The 15363-nt window shown below is 37.9% G+C and overlaps 1 protein-coding gene across 1 annotated transcript in view; it reads right to left on the reverse strand.

Annotated features, from left to right (window-relative positions):
* Window positions 1-8303: 8303 nt before the first annotated feature.
* slc6a20 (solute carrier family 6 (proline IMINO transporter), member 20) overlaps window positions 8304-15363 on the reverse strand; it is a 27464-nt gene continuing 20404 nt past the window's right edge. Inside the window, exons 7-10 of the mRNA XM_015399104.1 lie at window positions 13818-14019; window positions 11757-11916; window positions 10196-10361; window positions 8304-10043 (exon numbers count right to left, since the gene is read on the reverse strand). Of these exons, the coding sequence (XP_015254590.1) occupies window positions 9873-10043; window positions 10196-10361; window positions 11757-11916; window positions 13818-14019 (699 nt within the window). The 3' untranslated portion in view covers window positions 8304-9872. The remainder of the gene's footprint in view (window positions 10044-10195; window positions 10362-11756; window positions 11917-13817; window positions 14020-15363) is intronic.

Here is a 15363-nt window from a genome sequence, read left to right on the forward strand (position 1 = left end):
TCATCCAGGTTTTTATGTCTTCAAGACATGCCTGTAATCTATGAAATAGGTTAGCTTCATCTGGATTATAGACAGATATAGCTGGGTATCATCAGCATAACAGTGGAAATTAATCCCATGCCATCTAATAAGTTGTTTTATAAGTTGTTAATATCAGTGAGAGCGCATTGATGTGTAATAACAGCATTATAAACAAGGACTGCACAGTCACACAACCCCTTAATTATTGTTTATTAGAAGACAGGATGAAGATGAGGAGGAACCCTATGAGATGATGAACAGGTCCTACCTGTTAGAGCAAGATTTTTATTCTTCCTCTTCACCTGCTGCCAGGTGATTTCACCTAAATAGGATACATTGATAAACTATAATTCTACAATTCAAACAGAAAACTATTTTTCCACTGAAGAGTTATCATGATTAGAACAGTCCATGGCAGGATATTTAAATTTTTATTAGTTTATCTGAATAGGTATGCTTGATACCCAAATTTTTTTTTTTTTGTAAAAATAAAGCTTTTAAACAAAACTATATGCACCTTCTAGATGTCTAGAAATGATTACTGGTCTTACTTTTAATTAATTTGATTGTGAAGAAATGTATTTCAGATATAAATATACGTATATTCAGTCAAGCTTATGAATTTCAAAACGGCCACTTAAAATGTGTAAACATTTCTAGGTATATAAAACTGAATTCTTAATAGTATAATTTTTTTCTTTGGCTTTCTGAAATCCAGTTACTTCTGCAAAACTGTAATCTAGAAAATCTATTATTACAGTTCCGATTAGGCATGTGATTTTGACCATTTTAGTGATCTACAAATCGAGCTACACAGAGAAGCATGCTTTTAATAAATGTTAAAACGGCCTGCCGTAACATGCTTCATATAAACCTACGCATAAACTTGATCAGCAATCTTATCCTTTACCATCTACCTCTCCTTTGCAGCTGTAGCGCTGTTGCTCGTTCTTTTAAACACATTCTCCATTTTTTTTTTTCCATTTCTGTATCAAACACTGTAGTTCCAATGGGGGGAAATAAGCACTTCCTGCTGCCATGCTGACTCGTCAAATCTTGGCTCCACAGATAATGGTTTAACATACGGTACTTGATATGCACGTGTTCAACTCTAAGTGGACCTACTTAGAGTTGATTAAACTAAATCACAGCAGCTTTTATGAAACCAAAATCTCAGTTCCCAGCTTTAGGCTAGATCAATTCAGAGTTGTGGATTTAAGACTGTTTGTTAAAGTTGCTTCTTGAAACGGACCTCTGAGCTCATCCTATCCGAACTGGATATGAGTGGTAGCCTGTTCTCCCTGCCCTGATCTTTTAGGAGCTTTGCCAGTTGAACAACATCGCTGCTAATCATTCACTCCAGATTATGGAACAACTTGTCCTGCAGGTACTTTCTCCTCAATGTTCGGTGTCACTGAGGGATTTGAACAGCCAGAAAACCATTGAATTTTTTTTTTTAAAAAAGGTCTTAATTTATTCCAAAAAAAGTGAAAAAAAATGATAAACTGAGCCCAAAAAACAGAGGTCTGCAAAACAGATTTTAATTCATGTACCAACATAAAGAACACAAGCACAAACTGACCTAACAAACAAGACATGAAGGAAACTTAAAAAGTGGCTGATCAGACCACTGTTGACACACAAGGGGGGTAACTGACTAACTAACAAACATACTTAATTAAACAGATAAATACTAGCCAGACACAAAGTACTTTTTAAATTTAACCAATTAACAAAATTACCAAAACTAAGAATATTTAAACAAATGATAAACAAATTTCCCTTGCCTCTAAAATGGTGTGACCGGCTGATTAGCCTGCAACCACCAATTGAGAAAAGCTGGAGCTCATTGCAGCCCTCCACCAGCAGATCCAAAGGCAAATGGCAGCTCAAAGAAAAAGAATTTAATCCATTGCATCTGTGAACAACAAAAAAAAAAACTGACAAAGTTAACTAAATGTGTGCACTGCAAAAAACTAACTTAATGTCAGGCTAATGAAAATATATGAAATGCACAACTCATTTTGAAAATGAAAAATATAAAAGTTACCACAGAGCTTCAGAGTGGCTGTCACGGTCACTAATAACCAGTTTGAGATATAATGACCTGTATGAGTCTGTAGATAAATGATTTTGCCTTAAAGGTAAAATTGTGCCTTTTTTGACAATTTTTCAAACCATTTTCAAAGCCCTTTCATGTACTTTCTTTTTTTTTTTTGCTTTCCTTTTCGGACAATCTTGACCTCTGGTTCTCTGTGGTGGGTTTGTGTTCACGTAAAAAAAAAACAACTGCCTTTAACATGTCTTTGTCTCTGAAGACATAACATATCAGCACATTGTATTTCCATTGTATTTTAAATTGTAATCATAAAGCAATCTTTTTATTGTCACCTAGGATTTGCACATATTTTTCTTCACTAATAACATTTCTATATTTTATGTATTCTGACCACTTGAGATTGTCTTCCTGCTTATCTGACACCATTTCCCCACGCCCAGGGTTTATTTTTGTCTTGCCTATTGATCATCATGGTTTTATTTCCCTTAATCATTTACAGCTCTTTTTGTAATTACATGACCTCTGAACAGATAAAAACATTGTTAGGTAATTGCAGGAGAGTTTATCACTTTACCAGATGCTTTGAGTGGAAAACAGTCCAACCTTGGTTTTTAATGGCTCACATAATGTATATGCGCCATAAAACTGGAAGCACACAAACAGAACACGATAAAAAGATGCAAACAAACTTCCATCGTGACGACGGTTCATAAAAATCCACAAAAAAAGTGGTTCCGAAGCAACAGGTCCTGTAGTTTGTAAAGCACCTTCACTATCTTTCTCATATTTAACGAGGCTTAAAAAAAACAAAATAAAACAGAGTGACCTGGAAAGGAAATATGGTTCAGTTATTCACATACAATTTTACCGCTGCTCTTTCATTTTATGAGCCAAGTTTATAGTGAAAGCCTATTTCAGGGTCACATTATCAGCTTGATTAGATATGTTAATCATTACGCTATTTATCACAGGTAGGCTACTCTGATGATACTTTGAACAGCCTTGATTTTATAGTATTTGATGCACTTTAACTGCTTCCTCTCTTATCTTTTTACTGTATTTGTTATGCTTATATTTTCCACCTTGTGCATTCTTATCTTTTATTATGCTGCATCATATGAGGCTATGTCTTGTTGGAAGTTGCACAAATTACCATATTTCAGAAGCTCCTGAATCCAGCCTTGCTATATTTAGTTTTTATTATATCACATATCACAGTTATTCCAATCATATTTTAATTCAAAGGTTTGTTCTGAATTCTAAAGGGAAATTAGATCTTAAAAACAGATTTAACAGGTATTTATAAGTTGTTAATATCACTGAGCACACTGATATCTGATTACAGCATTATAAACAATGACTGCACAGTTAGACAACCCTTTAATTATGGTTTATTAGAAGACAGGATTAAAATGAGGAGGAACCCAATGAGATGATGAACAGGTCCTACCTGTTAGAGCAACATTTTTATTCTTCCTCTTCACCTGCTGCCAGGTGATTACACCTAAATGGAATACATTGATGAACTAGCATTCAAACAAAACTATTTTTTCACTGTAATGTTATCATGATTAGAACAGGCTATTGCAGGATGTTTAGATTTTTACCAGTTTGCCTGAACAGGTATGTTTGATACCTGAATTTTCTTTTGTCAAAATAAAGCTTTTAAACAATATATTCTTTACATCTAAAAATGTTGTAGTTATTCACGCTACCCAAGAGAAATCCAAGAAGATTGTTGCAAAAGGCAGGAAGTTACTGCAGAGAAGAAAAATAGTGTTGTCATGATTTTATCTAAAGGTCTGACCCAAAAATGCAGAAAGCCAAACAGAGAGACCAGGGAAAAGTTTAACAGGTTTATTAAGAATATTGAGAGGGTTCCAGTGCTGCTCAGAACACTGCTCAACCAGAACTGAAAGGTGAGGGGAAGACACTGCGGTTAGTTCAGGCTCATTGGTAATTTGAATCTTTGGTTTGAATTGGAGGAATAGGTTGGAGATTCACTTCTCCAGGAAAAGGTGTCCTTTATGGAATCCAGTCTGTGTGGAATGTTCCAGAGATTGTCTTGTTTGGTGTTGGGTGGACTGGGTTACTCAGACTGCGGTTGTTCCTTGGTGAATGGAGAAGCTCACTGCCACTCAGATTTCCTGCAGTACTTGAACAGGCTGTGGTGCAGATGAAACCTTTGCTCGGTGTGAAGCTCAAACAACCTCTTGGGGAGAGTTGATCCAAACTTCCTGTTTGGAGTAAATGGAGAAGCTCACTGCCACTCAGATTTCCTGCTGTACTTGAACTGGCTGTGGTGCAGATAAAACCTTTGCTCGGTGTGAAGCTCAAACGACCTCTTGGGGAAAGTGGATCCAAACTTCCTATTTGGAACCCCAGCTCAGTTAGAAGCTTAGTTGATCCTTTCAGAGAGAGAAGGTCTGAACAAATCCAGTTGGCAGGATGACTTCCTGCCGAGAGGCAAAGACAAAAAAAAAACTAACTTAAGACTCAGGTTGACAAAAATTCAGTTTGACTCAGCAAAACTCAGCTTGGCTAGAGTACCCAAAACTGGCAAACAAAACTCAGGTTAGACTCTGCTAAACTAAGCACGGCTAGAGTAGCATGTATTGGCAAACACTCTGGCCTCAAGGTAGTGGCAGTCAGCAGCTTAAGAGCACTCCACAGGTAATGAGGCAATGAGCTGCAGGTGTGCAGGGAGAAACAATGAGGACGGGGCACCACCTGGTGGAGGAGGAAAGGAAACACAAAAACAGACCACACAAACTGGATTCCTGACAGTTGTTGAATAATAGTTTGGTGAGAGGGTTCAGTTTTGTCTGTAATGTCATTTTAGAAGCACCCTTCTGTCATCTCTTCAGACTCCAGAGCAGAGCATTATGCTATTTAAGTCACTGACTCCATTGCTGCTACATTGACAGCAGAAAGGATCAAAATCTCAACAAACTTAAATGGAAAATAAAGCACTCCTTTGTTTGCTTCACCATTCTTCTAATTTTTTTTGCATTATGAAAAAAATATTTGGAAATAAAAAGAACATTAAAGGGACTGTGAGTAATATGAGTATAGACACAATCAACTAAATAAAAACTAAATGTATCAAATGTTTCATACAGTCGTATTTGCCCTACTGTTACACCTTTGATCTTTTTAAATCATTACCTTAGGAACACATTAGTGGATAAGTTCAGCTAAACAGGATTATGAATTGATTACAAGTACTGTAGAAAGATAATGAGTAAAGGACCAGACATGCAGATACTGCACTATTTGCAGTTTGTGCTATCAGCAGAGTTTCATGATGTTGCACTTTACAGAGTTGAAAGGACTTGAACTGGACTAACCTTTAAAACGGTAGCAGTGGTTGCCCCATAACCTAATAAATTGAGGATATAAAAACACTTAATCAATTTCAAAGTAAACTAATCTATTTTAGCCTATGGGAATACTGCTTGTTAAGAGTAAAGTTCGTTTACAGCAAAGAACATTTATTGCAATGAGTAATGCAATTCCTTTCAAGTGATATTTGGCACTTGTGGCCCTTAAAGGATAATAATTTGACAGAAAGGGAAAGGCATGCAGGAAATGTTCTGAAACTGGGAACACAACTGGAGACAGGGCAGATGTGAACTTTAGCCTGTGCACATGATGATCTGAAAATTATCTCCTAAAAGCCAGTTCTGGCAGTGATGAAGCCAAGAAGGCAGAACCAGGTACAACTTCATATGAACAAGATGTAAATCTTTTCTGGAGTCTAGGGTGGTCCTCTGGAGACTGGAACCCAGGGTAAAACTTTGAAAACTGGAACCAAGGGTGGATTTTCAGAGATTGGCACCCGGTATGGAGTAGGGGAAACTTCTCAAAGCCCCCAAAAAGGAGGCGATGTAGGTTGAAACGTTGGTCAGTCTTAAAGTCTATCCTTTAAACTTTTTACCTCACCAGCAGCCAAAAAGGCAGGTGTTCTGTATCATCATCATAGGAGTGATTAGCCTTCTCCAGCTGCTACTGGGTCTAAGTTTTCTATTTAAGGAAAACCAGCTGATTGCATCGACTCATTGGCCCAAATGCAATCCCTCCCACTAAGCATGCTTGTAGCAACAGTGGAGAGGAAAAATTCCCTTTTAATAGAAAGAAACCAGCAGAACCAGACTCAGTGTGAGCGGCCATCTGCCGAGGCCGACTGGGGTTCAAGGAGACAGAAGCAGACATAGAAAACGAAGCAGAGATACAAAAAACAGCTGTAAAAGGCGGCCCCGTCCAGGAAACACACAGCCAGGCAGACGAGCTCCGAGCCAGCTCCCATGCCAGAGGACGGAGAGAGCACATCCAGTTAGTCACGGTCAGAGAAACAGGACCACACTGAAAAACAGGCTGATCTCCAGCATCTATAAATAAAGGAGATGATGGCAGCAGCACAGCTGATATTTCTCTCCAGGATGGAGTCACAGCCAAACAGGAACAGACCAGATGAAGCTACTATGAGAAAAAGCAGAGAGAGCAGAACGTTAGAGATTGAACTAACAGATTCAAAAAAACAACATACTCACTAAATGCCTCAACCTAACAATCTAAACCATATAATGGTCCAAGGATGTATCTCAAACATATGTTTTGGAATAAAGCTTTTAATGTTAAAGCATCATATAATAAATTATTTTATTCATTTTCTTTATGCACTGAGCTCGTATTTTATTATCTGAAATCAGTTTAATCCCATCCAAATGAAGTGACTGATTAATCAGCTTCTTTTTCAGAGACTCTGGTCCAAAGACTATAACTTCTGTTTTGTCTGCATTCAAAAGGAGAAAGTTAAGAGTCATCCAGGTTTTTATGTCTTCAGACATGCCTGTAATCTATGTAATGGGTTAGCTTCATCTGGATTTACAGACAGATATAGCTGGGTATCATCAGCATAACAGTGGAAATTAATCCCATGCTGTCTAATAATTCTACCAATTGGGAGCATGTATAAAGTAAAGAGAATTGGTCCTAGCACTGATCGCTGTGGTACTCCACATGTAACCTTTGAGCATGTTGAAGATCTGTCATTAACATGAACAAACTGAATTCGATCAGATAGATAAGATTTAAACCAGTCTAGAGCTGTTCCTTCAATTCCAACAAAATATTTAAGTCTTTCTAAAAGAATATTATGATCAACTGTATCGAATGCAGCACTAAGATCCAACAGGACGAGCACAGATACAAGTCCATTATCTGAGGCCATGAGAATATCATTAGTGACTTTCACCAGAGCTGTTTCAGTGCTATGATGAGCTCTAAAGCCAGACTGAAACTCTTCAAAAAGTTCATTATGGTGTAAGTGATCGCACACTTGTTTGGCAACTACTTTCTCAAGAATTTTAGATTAGAAAGGAAGATTGGATCAGATGCCCCCTGTCTGCTGTCACCTACAATTTTGGGGAGGTGCAGCAGAGTGTCTGAGGCAGGGCAAGAGGCAAATTTGCATTCAATGCGACACACAAGCAGACAACCTGATTTCTGAGTATAAATCCACCTTGAGCCTGGTTCTGCTAGAGATTTCTTCATGTTAAAAGGGAGTTTTTCCTCTCTACTGTCGCTACAAGCATGCTTAGTGTGAGGGATTGCTGAAGAGTCGATGCAATCAGCTGGTTTTCCTTAGATGGAAAACTTTGAATCAATCTGACTGGATGATCTGGTTGAACTGTAAAATATCTTGAGATGACATCATGTGTGCTCTACCTGCTCTTTGCAGGCAGGTTTAGAGCCGACAGGGGTGGTCGGAAAAACAAGGAACCTAATGCATGAACCTGCTGCAGAGTTAGAAAGCTCCTTCAGTAAATGAATCCTGCATTCTAAACAGACTAAGAACCATTATCACAGATCTTTCCTCCCAGGATCAAAACACCTTTTAATCTCTTATGTTAGCTTTTCTTTTTTGGTTTATGTGCAGTCATACATGAGAACTATTTGGATTTTTTGAAACCATTCTACTCTTTTACACCTTTCTTTTTAGTTGAGTGCCCTGAACTTTTTCCCCTACTTCCTGTTGAGAAGCCATTAATTTTCCTGGTTTTATGAACCTTAAGGGAAACTGAAATCCAAAAAGGAACCACAAGCTATAAACCTGTCATTTAAGAAACACAAAAAAAAAATTCAAGAGCTAAATAAACACAAACAGTCCTTTCAACATCAGTTTTGTATTTATTTGTAAAAGCAACCCCCCCCCCCTGCCTTCAAAAAAAAAAAGAAAAAAGAAAAACGAACAATAACAAGGTAGTGTAAAATGTTTAGAACATTTAACAGGAAATCATTCTCAATAGCTGCTGATTGTCTGTGATGAATACTGACTTCTTATTTCGCAGATTGAATTAAAAAAAAAAGCAAAATGCATTTCTTTACAAGCAATCAAAGAGCAACTGATTCATATTTTGAATACCAGTAGCTGGGAGTGTCGAAGACAAACAATTTAGTTTTGATAATCGGACACAAAATCCGTGAAATGTAATGTAATGGATTTTCTTTACTAAAAATGGCACATGTACAATTACTATAAGAAAACTGATTCATAAAGAACAGCAATTTCTGACACATTCTTTAAACAACAAATATATAAACCTGCTTTTGAAAGTTTTTACACAGTTTATCATATTACTGCAATATTCAGTCTAAACATTTAATTCTTTCTCCAACATATTTTCTCACTGTGATTTTAATTCAGCCGCTCTTGTGTAAATTTTCCAGAAAACAATCCTATTGTATATTTGTTTAACATAAAAGGCCCAACTGCTGAAATAATAATAATAAACAAATAAAGCTAATATGAAGAACACATACGAAGAGCAAAATTATGTTTTTTTGTTTGATTAGAATTAAATGGATGGTTATTTAGTTTCAACCATCTTTAAAACAGCCGCTGGCGTTAGAGTCGTTGGAGGCGACTGTGTATTTCAGGAGGTAACAACCACAAGGTAGGCTACTTGTTTAACACTTGATCACCGTGACGACACAGTTGAATAAAAAACCCTATCACATTAAAACAAACAAGACTAATTAATGTGAGATCCAACTCTATGAGCCAGGAGATCAATGCACTCATGTAGGAAAATGTGCTTTATACAAAAATACCTCAGCTATAATTTGAACTGGTTCACATCATGCTGTGAGGCGACAGTGCAGCCCTAAAAAAAGTATAAAATATATTTATAAAAAAAAAATTAGATATGAAAATAAAATCTAAAAGCCTACATTCAATAGCTCCTTGTTTTGGGAACAAAGATACATTCATTTCATTATCACACAAATAGGGAACCAAATTCATATAAAATACTGAATACAGCTATATTTGTTAAAAACGTCTGACAATCAGACAAACTACACTTTATTTACACCAATGACAAAACCTACATTAGGTTCCTCAGTTTAGATGTGTAAACTAGTTAAAAGGGTTTAAGGAGTCCTTCTTGCTCTGTACAGAAAACGTTAGACTCAGACTACAGTACTGGTTGTTGATTGGCTCAAAGCAACAGTTGATTCAGTGAAAAATATATCTGATAAATAAAGAAAGATCTCATGCCTGCATCTGGATTTCTCCAGCAAGCCCACGTTATTCAGAAAACACCTTTACCTTCATGACAAATCTTGAAAAGCTTTGGCTCACGTCAAATTGAACTAGCACAGATAATATAATACAAAACATAAACGGGTGCTTATTGCTTGCAATCTTTTCTTTATACAATCCACAGTCTCGTTTTTTCAGTCAGAACGGTTGTGGTAAGAAGTTCATCCCTGTCCCGCTCAGTCTCTAAGCAGCAACTGTATTCACAGTGAGCTGTTGCTTATGTTGCTGCGCATGTTTTTTCCTTTGGCAAAAGACGTACAAAGCTGTGAGAGGAATACAGCTCACTGACGATACCAGGAGCAGTCCGATGAAAGCCTGACCAAAGACTGGATACTCCGTCTGCTCAGATTTCCCCTGGAGACACAATAGCAGGCAGTTAATGCCAAACTCTATTCACAGCTCAGATCAGTCAAATTTAAACCCGCTTAAGTTCACAGACATGCAAATGTGTTTTTCCATTGCCTAAACACTGGTAGATTGCACTTTTCAAAAAAAAAAGAACTCACCAGGTCTTTGTTCCATGCTTGGTAGGTAGGCGTTCCACCTTGGATGTAGTTCACAACATAGAACACGAATAGGCAGATGAGAAGAAGGGGGCTGACTCCTGCCCACATGATCTTCCAGTACCAGTTAGGACGATGACCAAGCATGTCTTCTATATCTTTTTCAAACCTTGGAAAAAAGGACAGAATGTTTTTTAGAGTAGTTCAAAATGACCTTCTCCTCCTCCAGGTAAGAGGACCTGATCCAAGCAAAAAAACATTGGTGCAGCTGTAAGCATCTATCTCAGTGAAAGCACTTCTTATCAGGAGGGAGCATCAATAGGACCTTTCTGGGTGCTGTCATCTATCTTAACAGTTGGAGCATGGTTCTGTCTTTTAAAGTGATGTTCCTCATTCAGACATATAATTATTTTGGCTCAATAAATTATTCTTGAACTGCATTTTGAATTGAATTATATATATATAGAGTGAAAAGGCAGGAATGGCTAGTTTACAGAGTTGCGTGCCAGACATCTGATAATGTTGGGCTCTGAGTGATTGAGCTATATGTGGGCAGAGATGATTGGTTAAACTCTACAGTCTTCAAGTTTACAGTATCTAAAATAATTTTTACCCTTAAAGGGCTGGATGCTGGTGCTGAGAAGATCTGTGGAACTGGACTGTCTAATAAATAAACATTCTTAGTTCTAATCTAAGCTCAGGTATGATGCTTAGAGGCACCAGGGTCCTCATTCACAAAGAAACAGCCCCAACTAGCGGGGTAGAATTTCACTCCAGATAGAGGTTACTCCTTGGTCACACTGTAGCTACCTTTATTATTCCTCACCCAAAATACTTATGTCATCCTGCGCTCTCTCTACAGTTATGCTGCTATAGGCTTTGACAGCTGGAGGACATGGCAACCCCTTTTCCGCATTCTATCTCTATTCTCCCATTCTGCAGTGTTTGCCTGCTCTGTTCCTGTTTTGCTGTGATTCTATCCTGGAGAGAAATATCAGCTGTGCTGCTGCCCTCAACACCTTTGTTTATAGATGTCAGATTCCATGAATGATTCTAGTCCTGTTTCTCTGATTGTGACTAACTGGATGTGCTCTCTTTCATCATCTGACATGGGAGCTCGTATCTCTGCTTCTTTTTCTATCTCTGCTTCTGTCTCCTTGAACCCAAGTCAAAGTCAAAAGCAAGATGGCCGCTCACACTGAGCCTGGTTCTGCTGGAGGTTTCTTCCTGTTCAAAGAGAGTTTTTCCTCTCCACTGTCGCTATAAGCATGTTTGATGTAAAGGAATTGCATCTGAGTCAATGAGTCGGTGCAATCAACTGGTTTTCCTTAGATAGAAAACTTTGAATCAATCTGACTGTATGATCTGGTTAAATTGTCTCTGTAAAGTTCCTTGAGATGACATGTGCTGTGAATTGGTGCTATAGAAATAAACAGAACTGAACATAGTAAAATTGGAAAGCTGTTAGGTAAATGGACATAATGTACATTTGGCTATAGATAATGGAACAAAAACGGAGCAGAATATAGAGAAAACAAAAATTCTTCTCAAATAATATACAAACCTTCTGATTCCATAAATATAGCTGACCGCTATGACCTCAATGAGGACGACAAACAACAGGGAGAAAGTGGCTCCATAGTCATTGAACATGGTAAACCAATAGTTTCCTGATGTTGTTGTGAAGCCCAGGCCAAGGAGAAGGCACAGCAAACACACCCCACCTGAAAAAAGAAGGAAATTAAGAGTTAAGAATTCAGAGTTAACATATTTAGCTCTAAATTGTATGTTTACAATTATGCTTAAAGGAATAGTACACCCAAAACATGATTAGCCTTCATTTTCTACTCACCCCCATGCTGAACAACACTCTGGAGTACTTTTTTGATATCTCAAATGCATCTGGAGATCTGGGAGGCTTCTTGCTGTCTGCTGACATTCAAACAATGGAGGTCTATGGCGCCCGAGACAGAAATGTCCATAAAAGTCCACAAAAAACGTGTCAATATTCCTCCATACTGCTCGTCCAATGTATTCCAAGTGTCCTGAGTGGGTAGCGTCCATAATTTACTCGAAACGAAGTCATTTAGAATGTTTTTAGAGCATAAACAGTAGTGTATAGGATTTCCTAAAAGCGCATTCACGAGTCTACGGAAGCCGGCAGACCAAACCAGACGAAAGTGCGCATTCAGCATCTGCTCTGCCGATAATGCAAGCGTAGAAGAAGAAATGTGCTGTTTACCTGTGCAAAGAAAGAAACAACGAAAGAAAAATGTCTGAGGACTTCAGTGTTGAGGAAGAGCATGAGTTCTTTGCCGAGCTGAATGCGCAATTTCTTCTGGTTTGGTCTGCCGTGGTTTCCGTAGCGTCGTGAACGCGCTTTCAGGAAATCCTATACACTACTGTTTATGCTCTAAAAACATTCTAAATGACTTCGTTTCGAGTAAATTCTGGATACTACCCACTCAGGACACTTGGAATACATTGGACGAGCAGTATGGAGGAATATTGACACGTTTTTTGTGGACTTTTGTGGACCTTTCTGCCTCGGGCGCCATAGACCTCCATTATTTGAATGTCAGCAGACAGCAAGAAGCCTCCCAGATCTCCAGATGCATTTGAGATATCAAAAAAGTACTCCAGAGTGTTGTTCAGCATGGGGGTGAGTAGAAAATGAAGGCTAATCATGTTTTGGGTGTACTATTCCTTTAATGTAAATCTGCTCAAATGTTGGAGTTAAAAATCATAGTAAAATTGAACAGCCATGCAGTGTAACTTTTATAATTTATATGGTGTCAGTTACTCACCAGTCTTCTTGATTTGACACTAATACGAATAAAATCAACTGAAAATCTGACACTATCTATAGAGTAAATTTTACAGTAATTTAAAGTCGGACCAAATGTTATCTGAAACAGAGTTATATTCAACTTTGTGGGCGATAGAGTAAGACTTGTTTTTGTATTGTGATACCTAGTTGAAAGTTAATAATGGAACTTTATTGATCTAACATTGGAGAAATGTATCTCTGCACTTGACTCGTCCCCTTGGAGAGCAGTGGGCTGCCATGGTGCGGCGCCCGGGGAGCAGTGTGGGGTAAAGGGTTTTGCGCAGGAACCCAGAGTGGAGACTGTGGGGATTGAACCAGGTGCTAACAACCTTCTCACTACTCCACCCACCAGGCCAGACTGCTCTCTCTCCAGTGTAGAGCATCCTTGTCACCCTGACACAGATCTTTGGTCCACCTTAGTCACACACAGTCAGACAAACGTACTTCTCTCTGTAGTTGTTCTGTTTTTTAAAGTTGTTAGTGGAATTAAGACTTTCTGAGTAGCTTCATAGTTCCAGTTTAAAAAACTTATTGTTGTTGTGTTTTTAATACACATCCAAACACAATCTGTAGAAACCTTACTTAAAGATTTACAGGATTTTTTTCCCCTAAACAAAGATGTGTGTTTATCTGATATGAAAAATTTTCTGCTATGTGGATAATTCATAAATATCAACAGGACGGCTGAAACGAGTGTGTTTATAACTTCTTTCTGTGTAAACAGCAGTGTGAAGTTATAAACCAAATTTTTATAAGACCGATGTGTGCAAGGGTTGGCCTCACGTTGCTTCTTACCGTTAAAGACCTCATCGCTTATGCGGGCCACAACCTTGAAGTCTCGCAGCGGGGTGATAATGGCTGTGATGTTTCCCAGCATGCTGCCCATTCCCAACAGCAGAAGCATGACAAAGTACAGCACGGACCACAGCTGGGACAATGGCATGTTCTTTATGGCCTCACTGTAGACTATGAAGGCTAGACCTGCCCCCTCTACAGCCTGAAACAGACAGAATATCAAGCACAGATGAGAAACTGGAAAGGCCCCTGCTTCAGTCTGTGATAGACAAACCAATCATGCCGTGTTACAGCAGAAGAATACTTTGATGCCGAGATATTCATGGTACTGCTGATGAAGTACTAAAAAGAACTATTTTAAGACATTTTGTCGTTAACTATTTTTGAGGATATAAAAATTGATATATAAACGTATGTACCAAGAATGAACCTACATTTTGTCAAAGTTAATTTTACATTGGTCAAAAATTTTAATTAATTTTTTGCCAGATAATCTTGTTTAAAGAGTAACAGCTAACAATTGGAGGTGTTTTAATCTTCTTAATGACATTTATTGTTGAGAGCAGGAGCTGCCAAAAGCAGTAAAAAGCAGCCTGAATTGTGAGGTACATTTCTTGGCAATGACTTGAATCTTCCTAGTAACCATTTGGAGTAAAGCTGTATCCACAGTATAGACTGAGTTACCGTATGTTTATATAACACAGCCACTTATACACTTAAATATTATGCAACCTGCCTCACATATCCTTAAACAGAAAGTAACAGATGTCGCACACTAGAAAAGACCAAAGCTCTGAAGAATCACAGATAACTAATGAGCCTTGCAATCGCACTCTAATTAGGCTTAATCATGCAATGCAAAAAGACGAAAAAGCTCCTTCTTACAAATATGCTTTACTTTAAGACAACTTCACCAAAATTAACGAGTCATCAAACTGACACCGAATATTAATGAAACATCTAGTCTGTGCTTTGAAAAACACAAAGAAAATCTAATCACTGACCAACCTGTAAGCCACCATTAAACATAATCCGAACTAAATAATCTGTGTTTTAATATTTTATACTTCATTATTTACCCAAAATAAAGTAACTCAAAGCCAGCATCTGATTTCAAATTGACAACTTTGAAGCTTTTAGTCTAACTTTTCTTAAAAGGAAAGAGAGGAAACGTTGATAATCACTTCACTCAGGTTACTGGTTCATCATAGCGCCTCCCTCCTGATCAACATGCAAACCTAAAGGTTTAGCTGAAGGTGTTTGTCTCAGATTGGTTCAGCTGTGGCTACCAGAAAACTATGGCAGAAAACTTGACAAACATCAGTAAGTAGGGTCAGATAGTCTGATTAAAGGAAAATCCGCCCATATTCAGAATACAAACTTCTGAAAGTTCTTTTAAATATGAAATTAATACATACTGTTCAATAAATCATAAGTTTTTTAAATTAAGATTCTTTTTAATTTGAATGTGCTTTACTGGAGGCATCCATGTTTGTCAAAGAACACTACTGCCACCTACTGGTTTGTGACGTCACGGTGCGGTATC

The sequence above is a fragment of the Cyprinodon variegatus genome, unplaced genomic scaffold, assembly GCF_000732505.1.
Source record: "Cyprinodon variegatus isolate N-32 unplaced genomic scaffold, C_variegatus-1.0 Scaffold988, whole genome shotgun sequence".
Lineage (NCBI taxonomy): Eukaryota > Metazoa > Chordata > Actinopteri > Cyprinodontiformes > Cyprinodontidae > Cyprinodon > Cyprinodon variegatus.